General features: G+C 43.9%; 1 protein-coding gene across 1 annotated transcript in view; it reads right to left on the reverse strand.

The window, feature by feature from the left end:
• TMC5 (transmembrane channel like 5) overlaps positions 1-16,610 on the reverse strand; it is a 106,261-nt gene that overhangs the window by 44,292 nt on the left and 45,359 nt on the right. The window contains exons 3-7 of the mRNA XM_044304094.1: positions 13,540-13,739; positions 11,728-11,820; positions 9,422-9,538; positions 5,314-5,416; positions 2,057-2,144 (exon numbers count right to left, since the gene is read on the reverse strand). Coding sequence (XP_044160029.1) covers positions 2,057-2,144; positions 5,314-5,416; positions 9,422-9,538; positions 11,728-11,820; positions 13,540-13,739 — 601 coding nt within the window. The remainder of the gene's footprint in view (positions 1-2,056; positions 2,145-5,313; positions 5,417-9,421; positions 9,539-11,727; positions 11,821-13,539; positions 13,740-16,610) is intronic.

A 16,610-nucleotide genomic window follows, 5' to 3' on the forward strand; every position in this document is an offset into this window, starting at 1 on the left:
TGGGAGGGAGTTCCAGATCTTGGGGGCCAATACTGAGAAACGTCTGTCCCCCCTTGTCTTGAGGCGGGTTCTTGGCACCGACAGAAGGGAGGCTGAGGTGGATCTCAGTTCTCTAGGAGGATGGTGACGTGTTATCTTTTTTTGCAGGTAGATGGGACCTGTTTTGTAGAGAGCTTTGTGTGTTAAGCAGCACAGCTTAAACTGCACTCTCTCTTTCACTGGGAGCCAGTGGAGTTCCCTGCGTGCTTTTGTGACAGAATCTGTCCAGTCTAGTTTCTTGATGAGCCGGATGGCTCTGTTTTGACAGTGTTGCAGAGCTCCCAGATCTTTCTCTGGCAGCCCCGCATACATTGCATTACCATAGTCCAGGTGGGAGTTGACTAGAGCTCCCACCACGACCTGTCTGCATGTGTTGGGGAGAAACGGTAGGGCTTTTTTTTAGAAGGAATAGGGCAAAGTTTGCTTTCCGTATTACTTCTTTAATCTGGGGACGGAGGCTCATTTCTTGATCCAAGATTATCCCCAGACTCTTTCCTTGTGTGGCGATGGCAACGTTTTCCCCAAAGATAGACGGGGCGGCAGCCTCAGGTGTTTTATGTAGTGCAATAAGCTCAGTCTTGGTCGGGTTGAGTTTGAGGTGGTTATGTGCTAGCCAGTTCCTGGCCTTATTTAGTCCTTCTTGCGTGAGCTTGTAGTGTCCATTCACACGTCCGTTTTTTCTTTCCTGATCTGTTCCGTTTTTTGCGGAACAGATCTGGACCAGATCTGGACCCATTCATTTTCAATGGGTCCTGAAAAAAATCGGACAGCAGAATGTGTGCTGTCCGTTTCCGTTGTTCCGTTCCGCATGTCCGAAAAAATATAAAACATGTCCTATTCTTTTCCGCAAAAATCGGATCCTGGTACAATACAAAGTCAATGGATTCTTCCGTTTTTTGCGGAACAGATCTGGACCAGATCTGGACCCATTCATTTTCAATGGGTCCTGAAAAAAATCGGACAGCACAATGTGTGCTGTCCGTTTCCGTTGTTCCGTTCCGCATGTCCGAAAAAATATAAAACATGTCCTATTCTTTTCCGCAAAAATCGGATCCTGGTACAATACAAAGTCAATGGATCCGCAAAAAACGGAAGACATTCGTATGTCATTACGTATGTCATCCGTTTTATGCGGATTCCGTTCCTGGAAATTAAATCCTGCAAACAGAAACTTTTTTTCTTTCAATTTTTTTTCTAAGAAATCCAAACAACTTTATTTGCTTATTTAAATTATATACATGTTTCCGTTTTTTGCGGATCCGCAAAAAACGGATGACATACGGATGACATACGGAAACATTTTCAGGAACAACGGATCCGCAAAAAACGGACCGAAATTCGGGATATAGAAAAATACTGACGTGTGAATGTAGCTTTAATCAGCACTTTTCTCAAGAACGGGGCCATCTCACAGCCACTGTGAATAAGGATGTGACTGTGCAGCGTGACTCTCTCTGTTCACTTCTATGGGAGTTCTCAAAAATAGTCAAGCTTCCTTGAATTTCAGCTGTGCTCTGAAGTTAGGCGGATGCAATGTGGAACATCACCTGGACACTAGGTGTTCCATTCACATTTGGTGATTAAGATGTGCAATAAGTAAGAGCTGGGATCAGTTTCAAGCACATATTTTTTTTACTTTTCTAGAGGCACAGAGATGTTCCTTGCTTTTTAAATGGATCACTAAAGTTTTTTTATATATTTTTTTACATTCTGGAGAGCTGCCACTATCCTGGCCCAGGGACCTGAATTCTTCTTGTGCACCCAATGGACTATTCCTGTACTTCTAATGGACCAGGGTGAGCTGACCACTTTTTTCTTTTCTACTGACTTTTTGAGTAGTATTCTTAAAACAAAGTAGTTTTTGTAGAAACCTCACCTGACCTACAGGATCAATAACACCCATTTCCAAAAGGTATCTTAAAAGATATGTCTCTATAACCATATTTTTAAAATTAACCTCCAAATTTAAGTAGCGGATAGATGTGGAGGACACATATAAAGTAAATATTCCACCTACTAATTTCATACTATGCAGACATCCGCTGCAACAGTCCATTTGTGAGACGTCCTTTGAAGATTTCTGCTTGAGTTTCTTGACTCTGTTCCTGTGGAGAGTCATATAATACCAGAAATTATATAAAAGTATGCAACGGCTGGTGATATTGTCTAAAATAAACTGCTTCATGGGTCTCTCATTCAAGCTTAAAGGGCTTCTGTCACCCCCCAAAAGTCTTTTTTTTTTTAGGCTAATTAAAATCCTTATACTGCGATTTTTCAATAAATAGGGCTCTTACCCTTTTCTGTTGGCTAGTTTCTTAAAAAACGGCACTTTTATAATATGTAAATTACCTCTCTACCAGCAAGTAGGGCGGTTACTTGCTGGTAGCCGCCGCATCCTCCTTTAAAAAAAACGCCCCCTTCTCCTGCTGATTGACAGGGCCAGCCATGATCTCCTCCTCAGGCTGGCCCTGTCTGCAATTCAAATCCCGCGCCTGCACCTCATTCGGCGCAGGTGCTCTGAGAGAAGGACGCTCGCTTCCTCAGCACATCGCCTGCGCCGATGACGTCACCTCTAAACCCGAAAGAGAAGACATCATCTGCGCAGGCGCACTGAGGAAGCAAGCGTCCTTCTCTCAGAGCGCCTGAGCTGAATGAGGTGCAGGCGCGGGATTTGAATTGCAGACAGGGCCAGCCGGAGGAAGAGAGCACTCGCTGGCCCTGTCAATCAGCAGGAGGAGGGGGCGTTTTTTTGAGAGGAGGATGCGGCGGCTACCAGCACGTAACCGCCCTACTTGTTGGTAGAGAGGTAATTTGCATATTATAAAAGTGCCGTTTTTAAAGAAACTAGCCAACAGAAAAGGGTAAGAGCCCTATTTATTTAAAAATCGCAGTATAAGGATTTTAATTAGCCCAAAAAAAAAATGACTTTTGGGGGGTGACAGAAGCCCTTTAAAGGCTTCTGACAATTTAGAAACTTGTCTCCTATCTACAGGATAGGGGAAAAGTATCTGATTGGTGGGAGTCCGACCACCAGAACATAGGAGAATGGGGGTCCTGCCCCGTATATGGAGTGAGTGGCAGGTCATGCACATCCACTGCTGCTCCATTGATTCTCTATGGCACGGCTGAGGGTAGCCAAATGCTGTACTTGGTTATCTCTGGCAGTCACATACAGAATCAATGGAGTGGAGGCAAACATGGGCGACCTGCCGCTCCATTCATATAAGGGGCACAGGAATCCTGTTCTCCTGAGCATGGGGGTCCCAGAGGTTAGACCCCCAGCAATCAGATAATTTGTAACTTGGCATAACCCCTTTTAACATAGGCACAGTGGTTAGCACTGGTGCCTTGCAGCGCTGGGGTCCTAGGTTCAAATCTGACCAAGGACAACATCTGCATGGAGTTTTCTCCCACACTCCAAAGATATACTGATAGGGACCTTAGATTGTGAGCCCCTTTGGGGACAGTTGGATGCTAATGTCTGTAAAGTGCTGTGGAATATAGAAGCGCTATATAAGTGCATAAAATAAATAAATTAAATAAACATGATCAGAGCATAAATACTGCAAGTTCAAGCAACACTTATTATTCTATAATAAATTAATAAAATTCACCCAAAAAAATAAAGTAAAGACTTCAATGTAAATTAGCTGAAGCACTGAGCTACAGCAAAAAGCTGCTTTTGCTCTGGGGACCACAGATATTCAAGCATCTCTTCAGTAAAATGAAGGTTTACCTGCAATAAGTAGGAATCTGCAATTATCTAGACTTATCCACTTAAAGGGCATCTGTTAGCAGATTTGTACTGTGGGGTTTCGCTCTGGTAGGATGGGGTAAGCGGAGGGCGCAGTACAGAGGCAAAATACAAGTTCTTAACTCAAAACGTCACTATTTAGTCACACTTGAGGCAATTGCAAAAAACAGCACGTAACTTTGCAGTCTTAGTGTTAATTCACACACAATGGAAAGTTCATATAACACAGGTCACCTTGCTGGCGGTTCTGCCTCCAGTAGTCCACAGCAGGCTTTAGGGGGCCTGTTTCCCCAGCGTGCGGCTCTCAGCCCTCCAGCACGGCACAAAGCCTAGGATCCCAAAAACAGAGCCATCTCTGCTGAGCCCAGCTGCCTATTTAAGGACAGCCAGGTGCTGCAAAAACCCGGACCAGCACTTAAACTCCGGTCCGGTATTTGACCTCACCTGGCTGGAAACCAGCCCAGCTGCACCTGCCTTGCCAGACACAAGCCCTTACTGTGTCACAGTACCTATGATACTGGCTAACCTGTTACATGTGCTCTTGGCAGCTGAAGACATCTGTGTTGGTCCTATGTTCATATGTGCCCGCATTGCTGAGAAAAATTAGGTTTGATTATATGCGAGGGGCGTTGCCATTACTCCTCAAGGCTCTACTTTCTCTGTAACTGCTGCTCACGCTGCACTTTGATTGACAGGACCAGGCAGGTGCGATGATGTTTACACTGCCTGGTCCGGCCAATCAAAGTGCAGAGGGCATGGCAGCTGCAGAGAGGGCAGAGCCTCTAGGTGTAACAGCAACGCCCACGTTGCTCCAAGAAGCTCATTTGAATATAATAAAACATCATTTTTTTTCAGCAATGCTGCAGGCATATATGACCATGAGACCAACACAGATGCCTTCAGCAGCCAAGCGCACATGTAACAGGTCAGCCAGTGTCATAGGAACCAATCTGCCGACAGACAACCAAAGGACAATAATTGTGAATGTCTGCCCTCCCAGCGAACACATACTCCTGTACATCAAACCAGCTTGGTCTGGGGATGGCAAGATGGGGAAAGTACTGCGTTCTGTCTGAGATTTGTAGACTTTCCTTATTTCCACATTATCTCTGAGAGGAATGCAATCAGTTTGTGATCCTTAGCGTCCGCCATTAATCATTTTGACTTCTGGGAATCTATACTTCTAGCTTGATGCTCCTGGACAAACCCTTGATAGGACCCATCACTTTATCTCACTTGTAGTACTGGTGTCCTTTAATGTTGAAGAAAGGCCATTAAGCTCCTTCAGGCACCTGGGCCCAGGTTTGCTTTCTACCTTGGCATACCCAAGTCATGACCAGGTACCAGGAAGCACTAGCTCGCCAAAGAACAAGACCATTCAAAATGTTTGTGAGAGCTCCGTTTGCTTTTTGTTGTACATATTGCATACTCCACTGCTGTATATAATAATTTATAAATACACAAAATATTAACCTATTATGAGGTGAACATTATCATCATTACTTAATAATAAGCCCTACCTAAGGTTGCGCTTTTCATTCAGACACACTGGGATCTTCCGGACTTCCTTGTGTATGTCAGCAGCAGACATCTCCGCTAGCTTTGCTATCATTTTTTCATGCTCTAATAAAATGATGAAAAAAGAGAAAGCAATCAATGAAATAACATATGTACTAATGAATGGATTGATTTGATGACTTACATTTGGCAACGTGCATTACAGTAACATTACAATTCCTCTATTAAAGGAGTTGTCCCACTAATAATATTCTATATTTTTCAAACCAGCACATGAATCTGAATACTTTTATAATTGCATGTAATTAAACATTTTGTATAGCCGCTGAGATATTCAATAAAATGTATCTGTATAGCGCCACCTGCTGTTTGTTCTTCTCCCTGTTTCTCCGTCCACCTCACTGAGATGGTCGCACGCACTCAGTTTAAATTCTTCAACTGTCACCAGCCATATCTTCTGTTAGAAGCTGTGGAAGTTACAGGGAAAGAGCTACAGCAAAATAGACCTTTCTCCTGAGAAAGGTCACACCCCTACCAGCCTGAAATAAATCTACAATAGTGGCAGCAATAAATGGGGAGATCTCTGGATCCATGTGAGGTACAGGGCTGGTTAAAATATTGTCAAGTACAATATGATGTCTGATTTTCATTTTTTTACATCAATAACGGCATTCTCCCTTTATTTAGGCTCTGTTCACAATGGCGACATGGTATGATGGATGCCACGACGCTATGACAGATATGTCATTCAACAAATCCAAATGACAAGTGATGGACCTCACTGACGTATACTGAGATTTTGTCATTTTCTAAGCAAGACTAGCACTATCCAGGTATAAACCTGCAGTGTGCGTCCTTCTGAGATACTTCTGCATCATAGGGGCGCATTACAGTATATATCAGACTCAGGAGTATAAATGTCATGAACATAGTCAAAGTCCTGCCATACGCCTATTTGGCCAACAGCTATCTCCCCCTGCCTGACCTCCCATATACGGTACATTTCTGCTCGACCAAGCATACATGTATTCTGAATGTGGAGAGAGGAACAACTTGTCTCCCCAAGAACAAAAAGATCAGGCAAATGATAGACAACTGGCTGATTGTTATTTCCCCCGACAACTGCCATGGGTAGGACCCCATACACATTAGAAGATCGGTGGTGGTCTGACATTTATCTAATGTATGTGGCCAGAATAGGCTCTGATGTTCTGCTGGCACTACCTACAGTCCTAATCTATGGTAAGTTCACTACAACGATGGCCTGGACACCATTATTTGTTATTAGTAGTAACACTACAGTTTTCCGCTGTATTAATAAATGACCACCACTGTGTTTTTTATCTTCTAGAACAATGCTCTCTCTAGGCCGGGAAAATAAGAGTTAAGAAAAGATCACATTCCTTCCTTTTCATAACCTGAAAATAGTAAAAACAGGAAGAATTCTGCTAGGACACATTGGCTAGAAAAGAGGCAATAACAGCCTTCCTCGAACACGTATATATCAGAATAGGAAATGGCTGTTACGACAGCGCTCAGCATGAATCGCCTACCTTTCCTAGATGCCTACATGGCTGATTTGCAGGGGTTTTGTCATATATATTGCTGCACAATGAGGCAGATGTTTCATAAAAACTTCCATGAAAACTGTACAAACACCAGGTGTTTTAGCTGGAAATGCTAGAGCAGGGGGTCAGCAACCTCCGGCACTCCAGCTGTGGGGAAACTATAACTCCCAGCATGCTCCACTCACTTCTGTGAGAGTTCTGAGAACAGCCAAGCAAGTGTGCATGATGGGAGATGTAGTTTCACCACAGCTGGAGTGACGAAGGTTGCTAGAGAAAGGCCAGTTTCACATAAGTGTTTTCTTTCTGGGAAATATGCTCCATGTGATGGCGGAATTTCCCAGACTGACCGCTGCCCCTCTGGCCCGAACTCACTGCATCATAGTGAGCCATGATGCTGTGAGTTCCTGCCTGACTGTGGATCTACTGTACTGTACACACATGACGGATGATCACTATGATGCAGTGAGTTTGGGTCAGATGAGCTGTGGTCGGTCTGGGAAACCGATGTGCGCAAGTGCCCTCTCCCTTCTCTCTTACTGCGCCCCTGCTGTATGTCTATGGGGCAGCAGCAGTGGACAGGAAGAAAGAAGGAAGACGGCACGTGCGCACAGCATGCGTCGTCTCCTCATACAGCTGATCTGATATTGATGACCTATCCTGAGGATAGGTCATCAATATGAAAAAGCCCCGACAACCTCTGTTCATATCACCTAGAATGTATGCCACCCACACCATACAGGGATACCCACCCGGCAATCTTCGTATGTTCTGGCCCTATGTGCTCCTATCTTTTCACTAATAACCAATTCATTTATCTCCCATTATGCATTGAAATCTAAGGGAGAGCAATGTATGGAAAATAAAAAACAGAGCCTTTGTTCTCACACTAGTGATACCATCCAGTATACAGTGTACGGATTTGACATTGTTATGCACAAAATAAATAGGGTTTAGCCACATGGGGTAGATTTTCTGCAGCAGAATTTGCTAAGTTTCTGCTGTAAGATCTGCAACAAATCCAAATTTGTCACTGATTTTGCTGTGGATTTGCCAGTGAAATCCAATGTGGAAATCCATAGCGGGATTTAACGAGCTGGGGATTAAAGACCCACATCACTTCACTTCACATCAATTTTCGCTGCAAACTTTTTTCCGCAGTGTGTGGATGACATTTTGTTAAACGTCATCTACTTTGCTGCTCCTGTGCTATACTGCAGACGCACCACCCACAATTCCGTGGTGCTAAATTTAGGCTACTTTCACACTTACGTTGTTAATTCCGGTATTAAGATTCGGCAGAAGATCTCGATACCAGAATTAAACTGATCTGTTTTGATTTTGCACATCAGGATGCATCCGTTCCATTAGGATGCAGTGGTGTGAAATCAAAATGGGGGAAAAAATTGATCCGTCACTAAATACATTGAAAGTCAATGGGTGAAAGATCAGTTTTTTTTAGGCTCTGAAATCAGACCTGCAATACACCCGGCCGGCACCCCCCATTGAACTGCCTATTCTTGTCCGCAATTGTGGACAAGAATAGGACATGTTCTATTTTTTGCGGAGCCGCAGCCCGGAAGTTCGGGGCCGAAGCTCGGAATTTCGGGCCCGCAGCACGGAAATTCGGATGCAGACAGCACACTGTGTGCTGTCAGGATCTTTTCTGTCCCCATAGAGAATTAATCGGTCCGCACCGCAAAATTGCGGAACGGATGCAGACCCATTTGCGGACGTGTGAATGGAGCCTAAGGGCGGGTTCACATTACCATTATGTATTCCGTTACGGTTTTCCATTGTAACATGGTTATAACGGAAAATAACTGAATTCATAAGACAGAATTCAAAAGGGAAACCTTTGGAGGCATTCCGTTTTGATTCGTCATAATAGAAGTCCATGGGCAGAATAACAGATCCGTCTGATTTCCATTATGCAGGACGGATGCAGGACGGAAAATAAAGTCCTTGTAGAGGTTTTGTGTCCACAAAACGGAATGCTGATGGAACAGAAGACGTCCTGATGCATCCTGAACGGATCTCTTTCCATTCAGAATGCATGAGGACTAAACAGAAACATTTTTTTTTACCAGTATTGAGATCCTCTGCCAGAGCTCAATACCGGAAAACAACAACGCAAGTGTGAATGTAGCCTTACCGTGTATCTGTCACACGTAAACATATAACCTCCAGAATGAAACTTGACGTGTCAATAGGTGTGATTGTAATAAATGACAACCATGGCGCACTCATGAGCATAGCCTTAGACCTACACAAATAAATAGATATTACGGACCATCAAATGCCACCATTTGGTCGGAAAAATAGTGCTGCATACAACACTATCCTTCCCCATAAAAAACAACAGAATATCCTTTTGATGACGTCTCTAACGCGGATGTGAGTAGAGACTTAACTCCCATTTAAAAAAATAAAATAATAAAAAACGGGGACAACTTTTTAATGAAAATGAGTCCTATCAATAGTCCTGGTGACCAGCAATACTTCCATCATTCACACGAGTGTATGTAGACATAGGAACACTTACCTTGTTTGTTGCTATACTCTATTTGCCTCTCCAGTGAGGGGTCCACTACTGTGATGGTAGAAGGCCTCAGTACCTGCGCCGGGACTATGGTCTGCCGTACTGATTGTCCACGTGTCACTTAAAAAAAAAACACAAATACAACCTTAAAGTATAACATAAAAATGGCATTTCCATAAATCCAAAAATTCTTATAAGGCTACATGCAGACAGCCGTGCCGTATCTAGGCCCATTATAGAAAGGGCGGCCCATTATAGAAATGGCTATTCCTGTCCTCAAAACGGACAAGAATAGGACATGTTCTATTTATTTTTATTTTTTTGCGGGGCCACGGAACGGAGCAACGGATGTGGATGGCACACGGAGTGCTGTCCACATCTTTTGCGGCCCCATTGAAGTGAATGGGTCCGCACCCAAGCCACAAAAATGGCAGCTCAGAGATACAGACCAGAACAACGGTCGTGTGAATGAGGCCTAAAGCAGAGACTTTTTCCACCACAAATCAGCCCTGCAACATAGACTTTCAGAAGACAAAAATCTGAAGACTTATCAGAAATGTCCAGTTAAGAAATGTATTTGATTGCAACCAATCAGATTCCACCTTTCATTTTTCACAGCTCCTTTGGAAAATGAAAGGTGGAATCTGATTGGTTGCTATGGGCAACTAAGCCAGTTCTCCTTTACACCAGTTTCATAAATGAATGACATAAATTTCCTTTATGTATTTCCAAAATTCAGCACTTTTTGATAATCCCACGCTTTGTATATTTGCTCTTTATATGTTTTATATAGTTGCTGTACATTTTTATAATTTTTATTACTTTTAGTTTGTTATACAGTTGAACAGTAACTTGAAGCTCCTCGGTAACTATGGTATTATACCCACAATACGTGAATTATAATGCTGGAGTTTTCTTAAAGGGCATTTTGTACCTCCGACACTGGCTGACCTGTTACATGTGCACTTGGCAGCTGAAGGCATCTGTGTTGGTCCCATGTTCATATGTGTCTGCATTGCTGAGAAAAATGATGTTATAATATATGCAAATGAGCCTCTAGGAGCAACGGGGGCGTTGCCGTTACACCTAGAGGCTCTTCTCTCTCTGCAAGTGCTGCGCCTTCTCCAATTTAATTGATAGGGCCAGGCAGGTGTGATAATGACTTCACTGCCTAACCCGGTCAATTACAGTGCAGGGGGCGCGGCAGTGGCAGAGAGAGCTTATAGGTACAAATCTGCTGACAGGAGCCCTATTAAAGGGGTTATCCCATGATTCATGTAAAAAATGACATTTCATTATCATATAGTACATGACAGTCTCTTTCTAAGAAACTTTCTGTGTGTGCACTCTCTCAGGGGGCATGTCCTTTCTGCTGCAGCTGGTAGCAGTTGAAGAATGGAACTGAGCATGTGCTTCCATCTCAGTGAGGAGGACAGAGCAGGGGCGTAGCTATAAGAGGTGCAGAGGTAGCAGTCCCTACCAGTCCCAGGAGCCTGAGGGGGCCCAGAGACCCTTGTGGTCCATAAGAAGACAACAGTATTATAGAAAGTGCATGCAGGTCAAGTTGCACCTCTTGCTGGAGGGAAGGTGTGAGGTCAAGAATTGGATAGGTGGGGGGGGGGGCCTTTACAATTTTTGCCTCGGGCAGCACAAAGGCAATGTGCTTCCCTGCCGCTGGCCACAAAGCACTGAGGGAAGGGGGGCCCAAGCTGAACTCTTGCACCAGGTCCCAGTCCTTTAGCTACGCCCCTGGGACAGAGAAATTAGAAAAAGAGCAAACAGCAGGTGGCGCTATACAGATATATTTCAGTGAAAAGCTCACTGGCCAAATTTTTTATTATATACAATTACAAAAGTATTTAGATCCAGGTGCTGCTTTGAAAAATGTAGAATATTTTTTGTGGGACAACCCTTTTAAAGGGGATTTTACTATTGACGGCATATACGCAGGATAAACCATCAATATCTGATGTGTTGGCCCTGTCCACTGCATAGTGGATGAAGCAGGCAACTGCAGCTATGCTCTCATTGAAGGAAATGGAGGTCACTCGCCTGGCGTTGATCTGCTCAATACTGATTAAAAAAAAATCACTGAATGGAAATAAGTAAGTGATCCTGTGTTTGAATCAGGGTCCCTGCCACTGGTTGCTGCTGTAGCTGCCCTCAGATAGGGTAGCATACCACTAGTGAGAACTTCCCTATAATCAGATCAATAGGAGGATTAGGTTCCCATCGATAAGTCATCATCCGGTGATTCCAGACTACAATGGCAAATGGAAGTATTCCGAAAAAGATGTCTATGTACATACCTCCTTCTGACACATCAATTGCACTGTCCGTATCCTGGTCTGAATCAAGGTAAGAAGGCCTAGCTCCCAAGTCAGGTTGAAAGGACGGATTAACTAGGACAAAAAAAAATAAAAAAATTACTAAAATGCACAATAGACGATGCAACATTTGTGCAAATATCGGATTACACAGTTATATACATTAGTTATATTTATTAAATCTAAAAATGCACTTTTTGATTTTTAGGTGTCAAATGAAACACCTGTGTATGGGCAGAATACAGGGTGTCCTTGATGGCAGCCTGGATTATGATGATGGATAAATTGGCAACAGCTGATAATTAGATTTTCCACAGTCCCATATTTATTTATTTTTTGGTGTGAGGTTTATTAAACTAAGGGTACGTCCACAGATCACGCTGAAACTGTGGCAAAGTCGCCAATAAATCTGTGTCGAAATCTGCAAGCGTTACCTATAGATTTGCTGCACATTCTGCTGTAGATTTGCAGTGCACTTGTCTGCAGATGAGATGCTGGCTTGATTATTATCAAAGTCATGTATCAAGGCCTGTTTAAAAGGTCGAAAGTGGTTATAGGATAGCTGCCTTACCTCTGGTGGCATCAGAGGCAGAGCTTACTAAGAGTTCATTTGCATACCCTCTTCCCAGAATTCCAGAGGAGCATTACCTGGCCTATAAGGCTTCTCCTGCCAATTAGGCGCTCACCATAAGGATACATTGTATTCCCCGAATACTGCCCTATGTCCCTGACCCAGTTAAGCCAGTACTCTCTGTTCTGCACTGATGAGGGGCAATTGCCTGGAAACAGCTGCCTGCAGATGAGATACTGGCTTAATTATCATCCAAGTCAAACACTAACTTATAGGACAGCTGCCTCACATTTGGTGGCATCCAATGCACAGCTTGGTAAGAGCTGATTTTCATACCCAAAGCCCTATGTAATGCAAAGGGAATAATTCACAACAAAAACTGGTATGCTGTAGGTTAATTTTTATTTGCGCAGCATGTGGATGAGATTTATTGAAATTTAATCCACTTTTATGCCACTGTAATATGCTGCATATTTTCTGCCCGCAAAATGCAGACGGAAAATTCACAAAGGGAGCTTGTCAGCAGATTCATGCCACAGCCAGCAAAAAAAAAACAGGCTCCCTCGTTACAATGCTATATTTTAGGGTGCATTCACACAACCGTATGTATTTTGCAGTCCACAAAACACGGATACGTCTGTGTGATATAATTTTTTAGGACGTCTTCCATGTACTTTCCGTTCTGCAAAAGACAGAACATGTCCTCTCCTTGGTTTCAACTGCGGACCACGGACCCCTTGAAGTCAATGGGTCTACAAAAAATGGGGATGTCACACAGACGGTATCCGCATTTTGCAGAAAACAACATATATACAGTTGTGTGAATGTACCCTATCTCTGAAATGTCGCAATGTTTCAGGAAAAACATGATTACAAACAAGTCAGGAACGGTAAAAGAGTCCAGTAGGTGGCTCATCACCGATATCTCCCAGCCCAGTTGGGATTCATCATTAGGTCACAGCTGTTTACAAGGGAGCTGGTCAGGATTTCATGCTGCCTCTTGGTTCAAGTCCTATGAATCTTCTGACAGGTTCCTTTTACCATAAAGTTTTCCATAGTTATTTCCGCATTTCATCCCTGCGGTTGAGGTGGGATTTTGTGCTGCACCACAACACAGGTGGTCCAGTAGGAAGCCACATTAGAAAAGCATTGTGTAAACCCAAACAGAAAAATAATCTACAAAACAGAAATCATTGAAATCCCAGGAAAGGTTTCGCACTTACAGCGCCCAATGTTGTATGATGCATCTACAGAAGGGGGGTATCGAGGTATCTCCAAATTATAATCCATATCTAACTGTACATCGTTTGTTGGCAAAGGCCCCTGAGTCCTCCTCCAGTTTCTTGCTTGTACCGGATAACTGACATCATCATCATCTTCATATGGGTTGTTGTGGAGGGAGGATTGCTGCCTGAAGGAAGGCCTGTTCATGGATCATAAAAATATGTTAACAAAACCACAAATACCCCTACTTTATCTCCACGGTATAGGAGAGGATTAAGAAATGGCAGCCATTTTGTGTCGTTGCTGGGAAACATGAGGTGACCTGTGTTGCTATGCAACAGCCACAGCTGCCAGCCTGTCTATTTTACATGTTAGTACACCACATGCATTATAAAAGGAACATTTCTAAGAATATTTCCTTAAAAGGGGCTTTCCCACAGCACAGTCCCTCTTCGGAGGACAGCCCCACTGCTGATTTTACACAGAGTCCATTCACAAACGTTTTTTTAATTTAGTTTTTTATGCAGTTTTCAGAGCCAAACACAGCGAAGGATACAACGGAGAAGGACTAAGGATCTTTACTTAAAGGGGTATTCCCATCTCATACAATGCGGGCATATTGCTAGTATATGCCCCCATTGTCCCCCCACTTCTGGGACCCGCACCTACATAGAGAAAGGATCCCTGGCTCGGCTATTTCCGTCGGCCCCACAGAAATTAATGGGAGCGGTGGCCGAGGAAGCGCTGTGTGTTCCCATTCACTTCTATGGGAAGAACGCTTGGCGGTGGCCGGACCACGGAAAACCCGGGGTCTTCTGGCCGCTACCTTCCCTGCTTTGTTCTCAGTTCTCCTATGGGACCCACACCTATCAGACAATTGTGGCTTATCCTAGCGATATGCCAACCTTGTCTGAGAAGGGAATAGCCCTTTAAAGGCTATGTACACCTTCTGAGGCATTTTTTTTTTACTTATGATTGCATTTTACTCATTTTTTTCAATTGGTCTTTATTAAAAATATTGAGCTGTTCTGTCGCATAAAGTTAACTGGTTTTCTAGCTGTGTGACTGGTACTTTCACTGTGTGTCAAAAAACCTTATCTCTAAACTACTAAAAGGCGTACATGGCCTTTACTATCAAACATTTTGCATCCATTTCTGACATTGACTAAATAAAACTGCATCAAAAACTTAATGTATGAATAAAGCTTTAAAGGGGTTGTGCAGTGTCATAATATTTATCACCTAATCTCAGGATAGGTCATCAATATCAGATCGGTGGGAGTTCAGCTCTCGGCACCCCGGCCGATCAGCTGTTTGAAGGGATTGCAGCGTCTTCTTCAATATTTACCTGCTGCTGCCGTCTCCCTTGTAGCCTAGGTGCAGTGTAATTACAGCTTCCCCTTCTATTCAAGTGAACAGGACAAGCGGTTGTAATAACACTGCACTGCCAGTAAAAGGGAGGTGGCGCTCAGGTAAACTCTGAAGAACAAGAAGCAGCAATGGCACGACAGCGGCGATTCCTTCAAACAGCTCATCAGCGGGAGTGCCGGGAGTCAGATCCCTAACCATATGATATTGATGACCTATCCTGAGGATAAGCCATCAATATTATACCACTAAAAGTTTAAAACGTATCCCCTATCCAAAGGGGTTAGGGCCACAAAATGCGGTCCTTGGTCCCATTGAAGTCAATAGGACCACACAAGAAATGCAGATGGCACAATGACCGTATATTTATTTTGCGGATTAGCGGTCAGCAGACCCACAAAGCAGATGCAGTCGTGTGCGTGAGGCCTTAGGGGATAACTAGCTGATGAATGGCGTGCACCATACATGCTCAGCCACTCCTTTTGGATTGGAGAACAGGACAACCATTCTCTGGATCAGTGAGGTTCCCAGCAATCAGATCCCAACTAGGGATGAGCGAACTCGAACTGTATAGTTCGGGTTCGTACCGAATTTTGGGGTGTCCGTGACACGGACCCGAACCCGGACATTTTCGTAAAAGTCCGGGTTCGGGTTCGGTGTTCGTCGCTTTCTTGGCGCTTTTGTGACGCTTTCTTGGCGCTTTTTGAAAGGCTGCAAAGCAGCCAATCAACAAGCGTCATACTACTTGCCCCAAGAGGCCATCACAGCCATGCCTACTATTGGCATGGCTGTGATTGGCCAGAGCACCATGTGACCCAGCCTCTATTTAAGCTGGAGTCACATAGCGCCGCCCGTCACTCTGCTCTGATTAGCGTAGGGAGAGGTTGCGGCTGCGACAGTAGGGCGAGATTAGGCAGATTAACTCCTCCAAAGGACTTGATTAACTGATCGATCTGCAGCTGTGGATCATTGAGCTGCTGATCCTCAATTGCTCACTGTTTTTAGGCTGCACAGACCGTTTGTCAGTCTCATTTTTCTGGGGTGATCGGCGGCCATTTTGTGTCTTGTGGTGCGCCAGCACAAGCTGCGACCAAGTGCATTTAACCCTCAATGGTGTGGTTGTTTTTTGGCTAAAGCCTACATCAGGGTGAAGCTGTCACACCAAGTGCATTTAACCAGCAATAGTCTGTTCATTTTTTGGCCATATACAAAATCAGGGGCAAGCTGCGCCTGTCACCAAGTGCATTTAACCCTCAATGGTGTGGTTGTTTTTTGGCTAAAGCCTACATCAGGGTGAAGCTGTCACACCAAGTGCATTTAACCAGCAATAGTCTGTTCATTTTTTGGCCATATACAAAATCAGGGGCAAGCTGCGCCTGTCACCAAGTGCATTTAACCCTCAATGGTGTGGTTGTTTTTTGGCTAAAGCCTACATCAGGGTGAAGCTGTCACACCAAGTGCATTTAACCAGCAATAGTCTGTTCATTTTTTGGCCATATACAAAATCAGGGGCAAGCTGCGCCTGTCACCAAGTGCATTTAACCCTCAATGGTGTGGTTGTTTTTTGGCTAAAGCCTACATCAGGGTGAAGCTGTCACACCAAGTGCATTTAACCAGCAATAGTCTGTTTATTTTTTGGCCATATCCCAGTCTAATTCTGTCACTAAATCCATACCGGTCACCCAGCGCCTAAATACTAGGC

This window comes from Bufo gargarizans, chromosome 8 (genome assembly GCF_014858855.1).
Source record: "Bufo gargarizans isolate SCDJY-AF-19 chromosome 8, ASM1485885v1, whole genome shotgun sequence".
NCBI classification, from domain to species: domain Eukaryota; kingdom Metazoa; phylum Chordata; class Amphibia; order Anura; family Bufonidae; genus Bufo; species Bufo gargarizans.